Raw genomic sequence first — 15,464 nt, 5'->3', positions numbered from 1 at the left:
TTATCCGTTCCAAAAAGGGTGAAAACTACGTGAATTGCACCTTGTGCAGACAAGATTTTTCGATCGGACACGGAGGAATTAGCGATGTAAAAGACCACGTTGGGACAAAAAAACACAAGTCTAATGCCGTTGCTAGCGATACAAGTGGAAAACTTTCAACGTTTTTCGGATTTTAGCCACAAAAAGGAATTGACACCAATGTTATCTATTGTAATTGTTTAGTACTGTTATACTGTTAAAAGTGTTTATACTATTTATGCTTTCAAGTCCAAGTTGAAGAAATCTTGTTAAATGTTGACAGCATAACTACCAAAATACAGAAGTATGTCCTTAATATTTTTGCAGTGCTATTTCTGTTGAAAAGTTAAAATGATTACATTAGAGATGTGATGTGCCACTTTTCAAGTGTCTGATGGCTTAAATTCATTTTCATTAATTTTTCATATTTTGAATTCTTTTGAAAGGCTTACAAAAAAACTACATTTGAATTGTAATTCCATGCTATTGACAGGACTATTAATTTTAATGAAGTTAGCTTACCATGTTTACAGTATGATAATTGTGATAGAAATGTGAATTTTAGGCACAGAATATTTTTTACAATTGAACAAGGCAGTAGATTATACAAGCTTGGACAGAAAGTTAATAATGACACCAATTTTTTTTTAATGGAATTGTTTAATACTGTTTTACCATTTGTTTACTGTAAAAAGTGTTTATACTGTTTATACTTTCAATTAACAAATTGAAGTCTTGTGAAAGGTTGACAGGATAACTGGCATTAACTGTCAAAATTATTTCAAACTATTGAAGTTAGCTTACAGAATAAACATGTCAATCAACCCATATGATTTTTGCTGTAATATTTTTGTTTTGAAAAGTCACTGTGACTGATAGAAAAGTGATGGTTTTAGCAACATTTTAACCTGTCTGAATGCTAATAATCATTTTGCGTCGGGGGGCGAACCTGAACCCCCCACCAGGACTTTGTCCTGGACCTACCGGGGCCTGCGGCCCCTGGACCCTGGCTACTAGGTTTTTCTGATTTCAAAAGTTGGCAGGTATGCAAATGTTCTTTGTTGTCACCTGTCACTCATAATGAATACATTGTGTTTATTTTGTTTAGAGTTCAGATGGGATTTATAATTTTCTGAGCGGCATAAATTTGCTGTGTGCAGAGGACGCGTGAGCAGTGCGCAATTGCGCAGGCGCGCACCTTAGAGGGAACGTTAGTCACACGTCACGGAATTATTGTGAAGACTTTGAAACCACAGTAACGCGTTACATCTCTAGTGTTGGGTAGACTACAGGGAAAATAGTATATATTTTATATTATCGTCGTTTAAAAGCAGTGTCACAGACTGGCTGCAAGAAAGGTGGCTATTTTGCTGACTTCTGATGTTGCTGTCTTAGACTGGCTCAGGAGAGGCAGGCGGAGTTGCAACGCCCCCACCAGCCTGCAGATTGCCCCCATACACAGATGGTGCTGGAGTCGCTCAGCCAAGCCGGTGTGGACAACTTCACCATGAAGGCTGCAGTGCCTGGGACAGAAATACCAGGACACAAGGTTTTCATTCATTTTTTTTATTTATCTCCTTCATTGATGTGCATTTTTGATCAATAGACAATTAAACTTTAGCAACAAAACACATATTTACACACCTATGCTTGAGAAGGCACATCTTCCTATGAGGAAGCAGTGCCTGGGGAGTCTGTGGTGGGCTCTCCTATTTCTGGGGCTGAGGTTGCTGAGGTAGTTAAAAAGCTCCTCGGTGGCAAGGCCCCGGGGGTGGATGAGATCCGCCCGGAGTTCCTTAAGGCTCTGGATGCTGTGGGGCTGTCTTGGTTGACAAGACTCTGCAGCATCGCGTGGACATCGGGGGCGGTACCTCTGGATTGGCAGACCGGGGTGGTGGTTCCTCTCTTTAAGAAGGGGAACCGGAGGGTGTGTTCTAACTATCGTGGGATCACACTCCTCAGCCTTCCCGGTAAGGTCTATTCAGGTGTACTGGAGAGGAGGCTACGCCGGATAGTCGAACCTTGGATTCAGGAGGAACAGTGTGGTTTTCGTCCTGGTCGTGGAACTGTGGACCAGCTCTATACTCTCGGCAGGGTCCTTGAGGGTGCATGGGAGTTTGCCCAACCAGTCTACATGTGTTTTGTGGACTTGGAGAAGGTATTCGATCGTGTCCCTCGGGAAGTCCTGTGGGGAGTGCTCAGAGAGTATGGGGTGTCGGACTGTCTGATTGTGGCAGTCCGCTCCCTGTATGCTCAGTGCCAGAGCTTGGTCCGCATTGCCGGCAGTAAGTCGGACACGTTTCCGGTGAGGGTTGGACTCCGCCAAGGCTGCCCTTTGTCACCGATTCTGTTCATAACTTTTATGGACAGAATTTCTAGGCTTAGTCAAGGCGTTGAGGGGATCTGGTTTGGTGGCTGCAGGCTTAGGTCTCTGCTTTTTGCAGATGATGTGGTCCTGATGGCTTCATCTGGCCAGGATCTTCAGCTCTCACTGGATCGGTTCGCAGCCGAGTGTGAAGCGACTGGGATGAGAATCAGCACCTCCAAGTCCGAGTCCATGGTTCTCGCCCGGAAAAGGGTGGAATGCCATCTCCGGGTTGGGGAGGAGATCTTGCCCCAAGTGGAGGAGTTCAAGTACCTCGGAGTCTTGTTCACGAGTGAGGGAAGAGTGGATCGTGAGATCGACAGGCGGATCGGTGCGGCGTCTTCAGTAATGCGGACGCTGTATCGATCCGTTGTGGTGAAGAAGGAGCTGAGCCGGAAGGCAAAGCTCTCAATTTACCGGTCGATCTACGTTCCCATCCTCACCTATGGTCATGAGCTTTGGGTTATGACCGAAAGGACAAGAACCCGGGTACAAGCGGCCGAAATGAGTTTCCTCCGCCGGGTGGCGGGGCTCTCCCTTAGAGATAGGGTGAGAAGCTCTGCCATCCGGGGGGAGCTCAAAGTAAAGCCGCTGCTCCTCCACATCGAGAGGAGCCAGATGAGGTGGTTCGGGCATCTGGTCAGGATGCCACCCGAACGCCTCCCTAGGGAGGTGTTTAGGGCGCGTCCGACCGGTAGGAGGCCACGGGGAAGACCCAGGACACGTTGGGAAGACTGTGTCTCCCGGCTGGCCTGGGAGCGCCTCGGGGTCCCACAGGAAGAGCTGGACGAAGTGGCTGGGGAGAGGGAAGTCTGGGCTTCCCTGCTTAGGCTGCTGCCCCCGCGACCCGACCTCGGATAAGCGGAAGAAGATGGATGGATGCTTGAGAAGGCACAGGATGAAAAAAATCTTATATTTCCTGCCCCCTTCTACATAATAAGTAGTTAATGGATAGCTCAGATTCACAAGCATACAAACCAAACAAATACATCCAAATATAATGAAAACAAACATAAAACACACAAAAAAAAAACAAGTGCAAAACTTCATGAAGTACAAACCGAACAAAAAAATAATATACACCTCACGGGATGATACGAAACAAATACAAAACCAGACAAAAGATAAGTAAAATAATAAATACAAAGCAAAATGGAAACACTTACGGCTGTCCATATAATCTTATTGTTCTGTCTTTATATTTTTTTCAATTGGAATACATTAATTCGGTTCATTCGACTGTTTGAAATTAGGATTAAATACAGGCTGAATAGTGTGTAGAATTGGAATATGTTTGTATGTTAAAATAGTTAAAACTCTAGAAAAAGACAAAAGGTCTTGACTCACTTTTTCTGCTCTCAGGACTGGGTGGTCAGTAAATTTGGACGAGTCCTCCCCGTCATGCAGCTGAAGTGTCAGCAAGGAAACAAATCTCGAACGCTCAAGTATGACCCGTCCAAGTACTGCCACAACATCCGCAAGTTGGTCCTGCCTGACGTAGACCACCCCACACCCGTCACCCAGCTTACCTGGGATGTTGACGGGGGAGACGATGACATCAGCAGGAAGAGGCGGGGCGAGTTCCCGGCGTACAAGTCGCCGAGACCCAAGAAAAGTCGGACGGATGCGGTCGTCTCCCATAAAGCTGTGAGCACAAGCAGGTAACATGATTGTTTTTCTCTATATTCTTAATAACGGTCCTTATGGTTTTGCCAAGTCTTGTCCAACTGGGGTAAAAGGGATCCAAAATGTCCCAAAGTTCTTACAATGTTGCCGTTAACGCACTTTTTTTGTCTTTTTACGCATTTAAATCAGAAAGGAAGCGCATTTCCAGAAGTCTGCGCATCCTTTGGACTTGGTATTTTTATGTATTTTTATCTATGTCCTTATGTTTTTATGTGTTGATATGAATTTTCACTAAATTAGGTTTTGCTTACAATTTCGTGGTACAATGTACAATGACAATAAAGATATATTCTATATCCCTGCGACGCGGATTTTTATTTTTATTTTTTTACCGACCCTGCCTTTTCCGGGTCAAAACTCCGGTTTGCTTGTTTTTTTTAATCGATTATCTCTTTCCGCCTTTGTTTTGTTTATATTTGCCGGTGTTGTGCCAAAATGTGATTTCCAGCCAAAAATGTATTTCCTTCGCGGGAACGCACACAGCTCGCTAAACCTGCATTGCTTGGCTTGGTCAGTCCACAGTGGATTACTAGATGTAAGACAAACACTTTTATCTTCGTGGTTATTGTAACGCTACGTATTCAACATTATTTAAGCCTTTATCGTGTCCGGAAAATGACAATTTGCCTTTTCTGTGGTATTAATGAGATTTAAAGGACTGTTGTTAGTCCGATGTTGATGTGATCAAACCTCTTTCTTGTTTGGAGGATGCATACAATTGTAACTGTTAAGTCTTCGTGCACATAATAAATATTTATAAAGTGTTTGGATTTATGTAAAATTTTCCTTAAATGTAATATTGCCTGACAAAAAATTATTTCAAGTAATATTTTGATATTGACACATCTTATCTCTGCATATTTGACTAGAATACCCTTATAAGAATTACATATAGTACCTACTGTACTGTTTACTTGTTGAAATACCCTTTACAAAGCTAAAATCTGCCCAAAATTACCACTTTGCTGCTGCCAAAAAATGTATTTCAAGTAATATTTTGATACAGACACATCTCATCCCGGCATATTTTACTAGAATACCCTTGACTGTTTATGACAGTGACGTGCAGTCACTAGAGGCAGGTGAGGCGGGGCCTCACCTGCCATCATGGAAAGAAAAAAAATGTAAAAATAATTTTTTTTATTAAATTGTTATATGTATCCAGTGATTATACTATAAAGTTATTTTCCATTTAACTTCACCCGTTTTAGATTATTTTTATTTAAAATCGCTGAATTTTCACATTTGCCGTTCAAATACTGAGAAGAGTGAACAGCAGCCAGTTGAGGCACGTCACTCAATTGTGCCTCACCATGGATTGCGGACTCTGCTAACTGCTGGCCTGCTGTGCAGTGAGGCCGTATTGCTATATAAATAAATAATAAATGGGTTGTACTTGTATAGCGCTTTTCTACCTTCAAGGTACTCAAAGCGCTTTGACACTACCGGTACTTCCACATTTACCCATTCACACACACATTCACACACTGATGGAGGGAGCTGCCATGCAAGGCGCTAACCAGCACCCATCAGGAGCAAGGGTGAAGTGTCTTGCTCAGGACACAACGGACATGACGAGGTTGGTACTAGGTGGGGATTGAACCTGGGACCCTCGGGTCGCGCACGGCCATTCTTCCACTGCGCCTGATATGAATTATATTATACATTTCCATAGTTTAGTTAGCTGAGGTATATAATGTACAGTGTATTTTGTCAACAACTGTATGTGTGTAAAGTATTTCTTGTGCTGAGCGATCATAAAACGGGTGCAAAAGACGCACTGGCTGAGGCTCGCCTCCTGCACCCCCGCCGTAGAATGCACGGCAACCCCTGACGGGAGTGTTATATCAACTAAAGCCCACACTTAAACTTTCCATGTGCAAGATTGAATCTATTTAAAAAAGTTATTTCATAAGAAGCCAAAAAGTGCAAAAACAATAGTGTTCGTGTTGGAGGAGTTGTGAATGACTGCAGGGCCACAACATTAGGTACACCTGCACACTGCAGGTGTACCTAATTCACAACTCCTCCAACACGAACATTATTGTTTTTGCACTTTTTGGCTTCTTATTAAATAAATTTTGTAACCTATTTTCATGGGCTTTCCTCTTTGTGATGTTAAGTTCCTGTTATGCGCTGTTATACAGTATATGCCTTGAGCTCTTATTTTGAAGGCGCTAAGAGCGGAAGTGACGACACGTTGCGGAGGTTTTTGAAAGAAGGTAAATAAAGTGGTCCTCGTGTAAACTGGAGCCGCCGTGTTTGTTATTTTGTAGTTTCATACAGTATAGGCGACATTTTATAAACCCTCGGTTACACTTTTTTAAATAGATTCAATTTTGCACGTGGAAAGTTTAAGTGAGGGCTTTAGTTGTGGACTTCATTTATAAGTAAAGGTAAGACCATAATAAAGTTTTTTTATTAAATGTGCTTTTTTGTGTGCTACAGTTTGTATGTGTAAAGTTAAAGTTAAGTTAAAGTACCAATGATTGTCACACACACACACACACACACTAGGTGTGGTGAAATTTGTCCTCTGCATTTGACCCATCCCTTTGTTCACCCCCTGGGAGGTGAGGGGAGCAGTGGGCAGCAGCGGCGCCGCGCCCGGGAATCATTTTTGGTGATTTAACCCCCAATTCCAACCCTTGATGCTGAGTGCCAAGCAGGGAATAATGCTGGTATGAGCTTTTAAACATAACTCGTTAACTGCTGCCAATAAAATGGTGAATAAGATACTCTTTAGGGTTCATATGTTTGTAAATCTGACTGTGATGAAGTCAGTGCCTCACCAGCCATCAACCTCACCGCACGTCACTGGTTTATGACAACCTTTTTCCAAAACACAGTATAAAATGTGAGATATAACAGGATAATGCATACATGTATCATTTGTTTTCAAATCTGTTACAAAAAAGTGGGACCCCAGAGATTTACTGTGGGACCCCATTTTTACAACTTGATGGGGTCCCTGGGACACCAGTTAGAAAATTCGTAGCGCCAACACTGTTCTTACTTCCCAAACCACCTTCTCTGCCTTCTCAGACCAGCTCAGCCTGTCGTCACCCAATCAGGGACTCATCAGCTGACCAACGGATTTAAGGCGGTAACCAATCCCAGGCCGCCTCAGAAGAGAGGTCCGCGTTTTGCGGACAGTGATGCGGACTCCGATGAGGAGATACGTCATCTGGTGGCGATTCAGCAGCCTTCCCATGATGCAGTGTGGCCGGGCGGGCAGGATGATAACCTGGAAGTGGTCGGCTGTGATTACTTAAACTTCCAGCATCAGCAGAAGCATGCAGGTAAAAAAAACAAAAACAAGAATCAACCGGGGATGTGCCGATCAGTATCCAGGGTTTCCTCTTAATGTGCCGCCACAGCATTTTCATTACCGCCACACCTTGAAAATATGTTGTTGTTTTTTTTTTTTACTTGAAAACAAATCTAAGTAATTTAACATATTGTAGCCCCTAGAAGCGAGGGAAAATGACGTTAAAACAAGCGCTTGGCTCTGTTTACTCCGAGGGGAAATCTCCGGAGCAAAGTCTGTGTAGCATGTCCGCCATGATTTTTTAGCCAAACGACGCGAGTGCTCATGCGCCTGACTTTGTGTTGTCTAAAATCCATCCATCCATCCATCTTCTTCCGCTTATCCGAGGTCGGGTCGCGGGGGCAGCAGCCTAAGCAGGGAAGCCCAGACTTCCCTCTCCCCAGCCACTTCGTCCAGCTCCTCCCGGGGGATCCCGAGGCGTTCCCAGGCCAGCCGGGAGACATAGTCTTCCCAACGTGTCCTGGGTCTTCCTCGTGGCCTCCTACCGGTCGGACATGCCCTAAACACCTCCTTAGGGAGGCGCTCGGGTGGCATCCTGACCAGATGCCCGAACCACCTCATCTGGCTCCTCTCGATGTGGAGGAGCAGCGGCTTTACTTTGAGCTCCCCCCGGATGACAGAGCTTCTCACCCTATCTCTAAGGGAGAGCCCCGCCACCCGGCGGAGGAAACTCATTTCGGCCGCTTGTACCCGTGATCTTGTCCTTTCGGTCATAACCCAAAGCTCATGACCATAGGTGAGGATGGGAACGTAGATCGACCGGTAAATTGAGAGCTTTGCCTTCCGGCTCAGCTCCTTCTTCACCACAACGGATCGATACAGCGTCCGCATTACTGAAGACGCCGCACCGATCCGCCTGTCGATCTCACGATCCACTCTTCCCTCACTCGTGAACAAGACTCCAAGGTACTTGAACTCCTCCACTTGGGGCAAGATCTCCTCCCCAACCCGGAGATGGCACTCCACCCTTTTCCGGGCGAGAACCATGGACTCGGACTTGGAGGTGCTGATTCTCATCCCAGTCGCTTCACACTCAGCTGCGAACCGATCCAGTGAGAGCTGAAGATCCTGGCCAGATGAAGCCATCAGGACCAAATCATCTGCAAAAAGCAGAGACCTAATCCTGCAGCCACCAAACCGGATCCCCTCAACGCCTTGACTGCGCCTAGAAATTCTGTCCATAAAAGTTATGAACAGAATCGGTGACAAAGGGCAGCCTTGGCGGAGTCCAACCCTCACCGGAAACGTGTCCGACTTACTGCCGGCAATGCGAACCAAGCTCTGACACTGATCATACAGGGAGCGGACCGCCACAATCAGACAGTCCGAAACCCCATACTCTCTGAGCACTCCCCACAGGACTTCCCGAGGGACACGGTCGAATGCCTTCTCCAAGTCCACAAAGCACATGTAGACTGGTTGGGCAAACTCCCATGCACCCTCAAGGACCCTGCCGAGAGTATAGAGCTGGTCCACAGTTCCACGACCAGGACGAAAACCACACTGTTCCTCCTGAATCCGAGGTTCGACTATCCGGCGTAGCCTCCTCTCCAGTACACCTGAATAGACCTTACCGGGAAGGCTGAGGAGTGTGATCCCACGATAGTTAGAACACACCCTCCGGTTCCCCTTTTTAAAGAGAGGAACCACCACCCCGGTCTGCCAATCCAGAGGTACTGCCCCCGATGTCCACGCGATGCTGCAGAGTCTTGTCAACCAAGACAGCCCTACAGCATCCAGAGCCTTAAGGAACTCCGGGCGGATCTCATCCACCCCCGGGGCCTTGCCACCGAGGAGCTTTTTAACTACCTCAGCAACCTCAGCCCCAGAAATAGGAGAGCCCACCACAGATTCCTCAGGCACTGCTTCCTCATAGGAAGACGTGTTGGTGGGATTGAGGAGGTCTTTGAAGTATTCCCTCCACCGATCCACAACTTCCGCAGTCGAGGTCAGCAGAACACCATCCGCACCATACACGGTGTTGGTAGAGCACTGCTTCCCCTTCCTGAGGCGGTGGATGGTGGTCCAGAATCGCTTCGAAGCCATCCGGAAGTCGTTTTCCATGGCTTCCCCGAACTCCTCCCATGTCCGAGTTTTTGCCTCCGCGACCGCTGAAGCCGCACACCGCTTGGCCTGTCGGTACCTGTCCGCTGCCTCAGGAGTCCCATGAGCCAAAAGAACCCGATAGGACTCCTTCTTCAGCTTGACGGCATCCCTCACCGCCGGTGTCCACCAACGGGTTCTAGGATTACCGCCACGACAGGCACCAACTACCCTGCGGCCACAGCTCCAATCAGCCGCCTCGACAATAGAGGTGCGGAACATGGTCCACTCGGACTCAATGTCCAGCACCTCCCTCGTGACATGTTCAAAGTTCTTCCGGAGGTGGGAATTGAAACTCTCTCTGACAGGAGACTCTGCCAGACGTTCCCAGCAAACCCTCACAATGCGTTTGGGCCTGCCAGGTCTGTCCGGCATCCTCCCCCACCATCGCAGCCAACTTACCACCAGGTGGTGATCGGTAGAAAGCTCCGCCCCTCTCTTCACCCGAGTGTCCAAAACATGAGGCCGCAAATCCGATGACACAACTACAAAGTCGATCATAGAACTGCGGCCTAGGGTGTCCTGGTGCCAAGTGCACATATGGACACCCTTATGCTTGAACATGGTGTTCGTTATGGACAATCCGTGACGGGCACAAAAGTCCAATAACAAAACACCACTTGGGTTCAGATCCGGGCGGCCATTCTTCCCAATCACGCCTCTCCAGGTTTCACTGTCGTTGCCAATATGAGCGTTGAAGTCCCCCAGTAGAACGAGGGAATCACCCGGGGGAGCACTCTCAAGTACTCCCTCGAGTGAATCCAAAAAGGGTGGGTACTCTGAGCTGTTGTTTGGCGCGTAAGCGCAAACAACAGTCAGGACCCGTCTCCCCACCCGAAGGCGGAGGGAAGCTACCCTCTCGTCCACCGGGTTGAACTCCAACATGCAGGCTCTGAGCCGGGGGGCAACAAGAATTGCCACCCCAGCCCGTCGCCTCCCACTGCTGGCAACGCCAGAGTGGAAGAGAGTCCAGCCCCTCTCGAGAGAACTGGTTCCAGAGCCCTTGCTGTGCGTCGAGGTGAGTCCGACTATATCCAACCGGAACTTCTCTACCTCGCGCACTAGCTCAGGCTCCTTCCCCCCCAGCGAGGTGACGTTCCACGTCCCAAGAGCTAGCTTCTGTAGCCGAGGATCGGACCGCCAAGTGCCCTGCCTTCGGCTACCGCCCAGCTCACATTGCACCCGACCTCTATGGCCCCTGCTATGGGTGGTGAGCCCATTGGAGGGGGGACCCACGTTGCCTCTTCGGGCTGTGCCCGGCCGGGCCCCATGGGGACAGGCCCGGCCACCAGGCGCTCGTCATCGTGCCACAACTCCGGGCCTGGCTCCGGAGGGGGGCCCCGGTGACCCGCGTCCGGGCGAGGGAAATCTGAGTCTCGGTTCTTGCATTTCCATAGAAGTCTTCGAGCTGCTCTTTGTCTGATCCCTCACCTAGGACCTGTTTGTCTTGGGAGACCCTACCAGGGGGCATGGAAGCCCCCGGACAACATAGCTCCTAGGATCATTGGGACACGCAAACTCCTCTACCACGTTAAGGTGGCAGCTCAGAGAGGAGTTGTCTAAAATGCATTAATAAATTACTTTTTTTTTGGTAATTAAAGGGGAACATTATCACAATTTCAGAATTGTTAAAACCATTAAAAATCAGTTCCCAGTGACTTATTATATTTTTCGAAGTTTTTTTCAAAATTTTACCCATCACGCAATATCCCTAAAAAAAGCTTCAAAGTGCCTGATTTTAACCATCGTTATATACACCCGTCCATTTTCCTGTGACGTCACATAGTGAAGCCAACACAAACAAACATGGCGGAAAGAACAGCAAGCTATAGCGACATTAGCTCGGATTCAGACTCGGATTTCAGCGGCTTAAGCGATTCAACAGATTACGAATGTATTGAAACGGATGGTTGTAGTGTGGAGGCAGGTAGCGAAAACGAAATTGAAGAAGAAACTGAAGCTATTGAGCCATATCGGTTTGAACCGTATGCAAGCGAAACCGACGAAAACGACACGACAGCCAGCGACACGGGAGAAAGCGAGGACGAATTCGGCGATCGCCTTCTAACCAACGATTGGTATGTGTTTGTTTGGCATTAAAGGAAACTAACAACTATGAACTAGGTTTACAGCATATGAAATACATTTGGCAACAACATGCACTTTGAGAGTGCAGACAGCCCAATTTTCATTAATTAATATATTCTGGAGACATACCCTCATGTCAGCAGGCCAGGGAAGCCAGGGTCGATATTCTTCTCTTGATCATCTTCGGTGGCATAAGGGACGGTGTGAGCCATGACATCCAGGGGGTTTAGCTCGCTCGTCTGCGGGAACAAACTGCCGCCATTTATTGCCGTGCTACCGAGGTCCTTTGTCCCTGAATTGCTCACTCACTCCGGCAGATTCAATGGGGGTCTGGCGGCAGATTTCTTTGACTTTATCGTTGGAAATGCATCTGCTTTGAGTGTCGCAGGATATCCACACATTCTTGCCATCTCTGTCGTAGCATAGCTTTCGTCGGTAAAGTGTGCGGAACAAACGTCCAATTTCTTTCCACTTTTGCATCTTTGGGCCACTGGTGCAACTTGAATCCGTCCCTGTTCGTGTTGTTACACCCTCCGACAACACACCGACGAGGCATGATGTCTCCAAGGTACGGAAAACAGTCGAAAAAACGGAAAATAACAGAGCTGATTTGACTCGGTGTTTGAGAAAATGGCGGATTGCTTCCCGATGCGACGTCACATTGTGACGTCATCGCTCCGAGAGCGAATATTAGAAAGGCGTTTAATTTGCCAAAATTCACCCATTTAGAGTTCGGAAATCGGTTAAAAAAAATATATGGTCTTTTTTCTGCAACATCAAGGTATATATTGACGCTTACATAGGTCTGGTGATAATGTTCCCCTTTAAAAAATTAGACGGTGCTACTAACCGTCAGGAATTTTATCGCGAGTTATCATTATACCGTTTACTGTTACATCCCTCGTCCATTAACAAGAAAAAAGTCAATGGCGGTCACGGCATGTTCCTGCTGTGGATGTTGGTCAATTTTCTAGGGCTTACGACAAATAACAAGGGCGGTCGCGGATTTTGCCGCGGTTGCCGTGGTTAAATTCGAGCCCTGCATTTGCAGTAAAAACAAAAATTTGATATTCACATTTTTAAGAGTCCGTGTTTAGTTTTTTTGAATATGTAAAAATGTCAACCGTCTTACTACTTCTAGGCAGGCCGCTCAAAGAGGAGGAGGATTACGACTCTGCTGACACAGATGAACTCTTCGCTTCAAGGAAACCTCATCTTCCTCCAACAGAAAAACTTCCTCAGCCAAATGCTGACAACATTTCAGGAAGGACGGAGGAAAAGAAGAAAAAAGCGAAGAGGAAAACGACAACGGGAGAGGAAGAGGACTCTCCTGGAAAGTGGAGGCAGAAACAAAAGCTGAACAGCAGCTCTGTGAATCCTACGGACACGACCGAGGACGAGGACTCTGATGATTTAGATTCAGATTATGAGGCCATGTTTTCCAACGTCACCCATCTGGAGATCTCCCTGGCTGATCTTCAGAAAATAGCGGAGGAATTCCAGAAGACGCCCGATACTCCAACACCCGCCGCAAAACTCACACCTGCGCAGGGACATGTCCCTAAGAAAGGCATCTTGCCCGAAGAGATCCTCGCCTCGCTTCTGAGGGGGCACAGTAGCGATGACAAACAGAAGACGAAAAAGACGGCGTTGCCGGCCTTTCAGGGAACAAGAAAGCTGAATTTGGGATCCCAAACTGACGAGTGTCGCAGGACGATTAAAAAAACACCTGATCCTAAAGACATGTCTGAAAGTTCTGAATTGGACTCTGAACTGGGTGAGGATTCCAAAGACTTTAATACTCCAAAAGTTTTACAAACTAAGACCTGTTCCACCTCTGGTGAGGACGAAGAAGACAATGAGATGATGAAGACCAGTCCGTCTATTCAGTCCTCTTCATCCTCTGCGGAAGATGCTGTGAAAGCCTCGTCATCCTCTGCTTCACACAGCGAGGAGGAGGAGGAGGAGGAGGAGGACGGGGAGGAGGAAGAAGCGTCTCAGGAGGAAGAGGAGCGACAGAGGAAGGACAACACGAGGAGACCGGCTGCAGTGGACTCTGAGGTAGAGCTGAGTGAGGAGGACAAAGCCTTTAATACTCCCAAAGTTTTACGGACTAAGGTTTGTGCACCATCAAAGCAAACGGAGACCTGTTCCACCTCGGGTGAGGACGAAGAAGACAGTGAGATTCAGTCCTCTGCGGAAGATTCTGTGAAAGCCTCGCCATCCTCTGCTTCACACAGCGAGGAGGAGGAGGAAGATGCGTCTCAGGAGGAAGAGGAGCGACGGAGAAAGGACAACACGAGGAGGCCGGCTGCAGTGGACAAAGCCTTTATTGCTCCCAAAGTTTTACAAAAAGCATCAACTAAAGTTTGTGCACTTTCAAAGCAAACTGAAACCTGTTCCACCTCTGGTGAGGACGAAGAGGACAATGAGATTCAGTCCTCTTCGTCCTCTGCGGAAGATGCTGTGAAAGCCTCGCCATCATCTGCTTCACACAGCGAGGAGGAGGAGGAGGAGGAGGAAGTTGCATCTCAGGAGGACGAGAAGCGACGGAGAAAGGACAACACGAGGAGGCCGGCTGCAGTGGACTCTGAAGTAGATCTGGGCGAGGAAGACAACGCCTATAATACTCCCAAAGTTTTACAAAAGGCGTCAACTAAAATTTGTGCACTTTCAAAGCAAACTGAGACCTGTTCCACCTCTAGTGAGGGCGAAGAAGACAATGAGATCCAGTCCTCTGCGGAAGATGCTGTGAAAGCAACGTCGTCGTCGTCTTCACACAGCGAGGATGAGGAGGAGGAGGAAGAGGAAGTTGCGCCTCGTCCCCGACTAAGCGCTCAGGAGGAAGAGGAGCGACAGAGAAAGGACAACACGAGGAGGCTGGCTGCAGTGCAGCAGAGGCAGAAGGAAGCTGAAGAACTCAAGAAGCTGATCCAGAGGGCGCTAGCTAATGTGGTAAGAGCTCCTCTTCATGCTGACCATGATTTCACATTAAAAGCCTCAACATGGAAAATGTTTGATTTCACATCACACTGCATACATTTGGCACAGTTTAATCTCTCTTTTAATATTGACACCCACTTAATTATTCTCATGTTATTTTGTTATTCTATCAATCAGGACGCTAAGCCTCAAAGAACAGGAAAACATATCGTCTTTGACTCTGATGCTGACGACGATGATGATGATGATGATGAGCAGGGAGCGCTCGCAGCCTCGAAGAAGTCGCTGCTTCAAAACAGCCAATCAGAGGACAAGGCCTCAGGCGAGGAGGAGGCAGCAGCCAATAACTGCCATCCAATCAAAGAGAAGGTGAGTGAGAACTAAAAGGCTTCTTAAAGGAGAACATTATCACAATTTCAGAAGGGTTAAAACCATTAAAAATCAGTTCCCAGTGGCTTATTTTATTTTTCGAAGTTTTTTTCAAAATTTTACCCATCACGCAATATCCCTAAAAAAAGCTTCAAAGTGCCTGATTTTCCTGTGACGTCACATAGTGATGCCAACTCAAACAAACATGGCGCATAGAACAGCAAGCTATAGCGACATTAGCTCGGATTCAGACTCTGATTTCAGCGGCTTAAGCGATTCAACAGATTACGCATGTATTGAAACGGATGGTTGTAGTGTGGAGGCAGGTAGCGAAAACGAAATTGAAGAAGAAACTGTAGCTATTGAGCCATATCGGTTTGAACCGTATGCAAGCGAAACCGACGAAAACGACACGACAGCCAGCGACACGGGAGAAAGCGAGGACGATATCGGCGATCACCTTCTAACCAACGATTGGTATGTGTTTGTTTGGCAATAAAGGAAACTAACAACTATGAACTAGGTTTACAGCATATGAAATACATTTGGCAACAACATGCA

At 47.2% G+C, this 15,464-nt stretch overlaps 1 protein-coding gene across 3 annotated transcripts in view; it reads left to right on the top strand.

Moving 5' to 3' along the window:
* Positions 1-15,464, top strand: part of nol8 (nucleolar protein 8) — a 50,654-nt gene that overhangs the window by 18,351 nt on the left and 16,839 nt on the right. For all 3 annotated transcript variants that reach the window (XM_061940485.2, XM_061940508.2, XM_061940501.2), the window contains exons 5-9: positions 1,414-1,567; positions 3,746-4,044; positions 7,115-7,371; positions 12,733-14,546; positions 14,712-14,903. In XM_061940485.2, coding sequence (XP_061796469.2) covers positions 1,414-1,567; positions 3,746-4,044; positions 7,115-7,371; positions 12,733-14,546; positions 14,712-14,903 — 2,716 coding nt within the window. The remainder of the gene's footprint in view (positions 1-1,413; positions 1,568-3,745; positions 4,045-7,114; positions 7,372-12,732; positions 14,547-14,711; positions 14,904-15,464) is intronic.

Source organism: Nerophis lumbriciformis, linkage group LG03 (assembly GCF_033978685.3).
Source record: "Nerophis lumbriciformis linkage group LG03, RoL_Nlum_v2.1, whole genome shotgun sequence".
Classification (NCBI taxonomy): domain Eukaryota; kingdom Metazoa; phylum Chordata; class Actinopteri; order Syngnathiformes; family Syngnathidae; genus Nerophis; species Nerophis lumbriciformis.
This window is presented reverse-complemented; position numbering and strand designations above follow the sequence as displayed.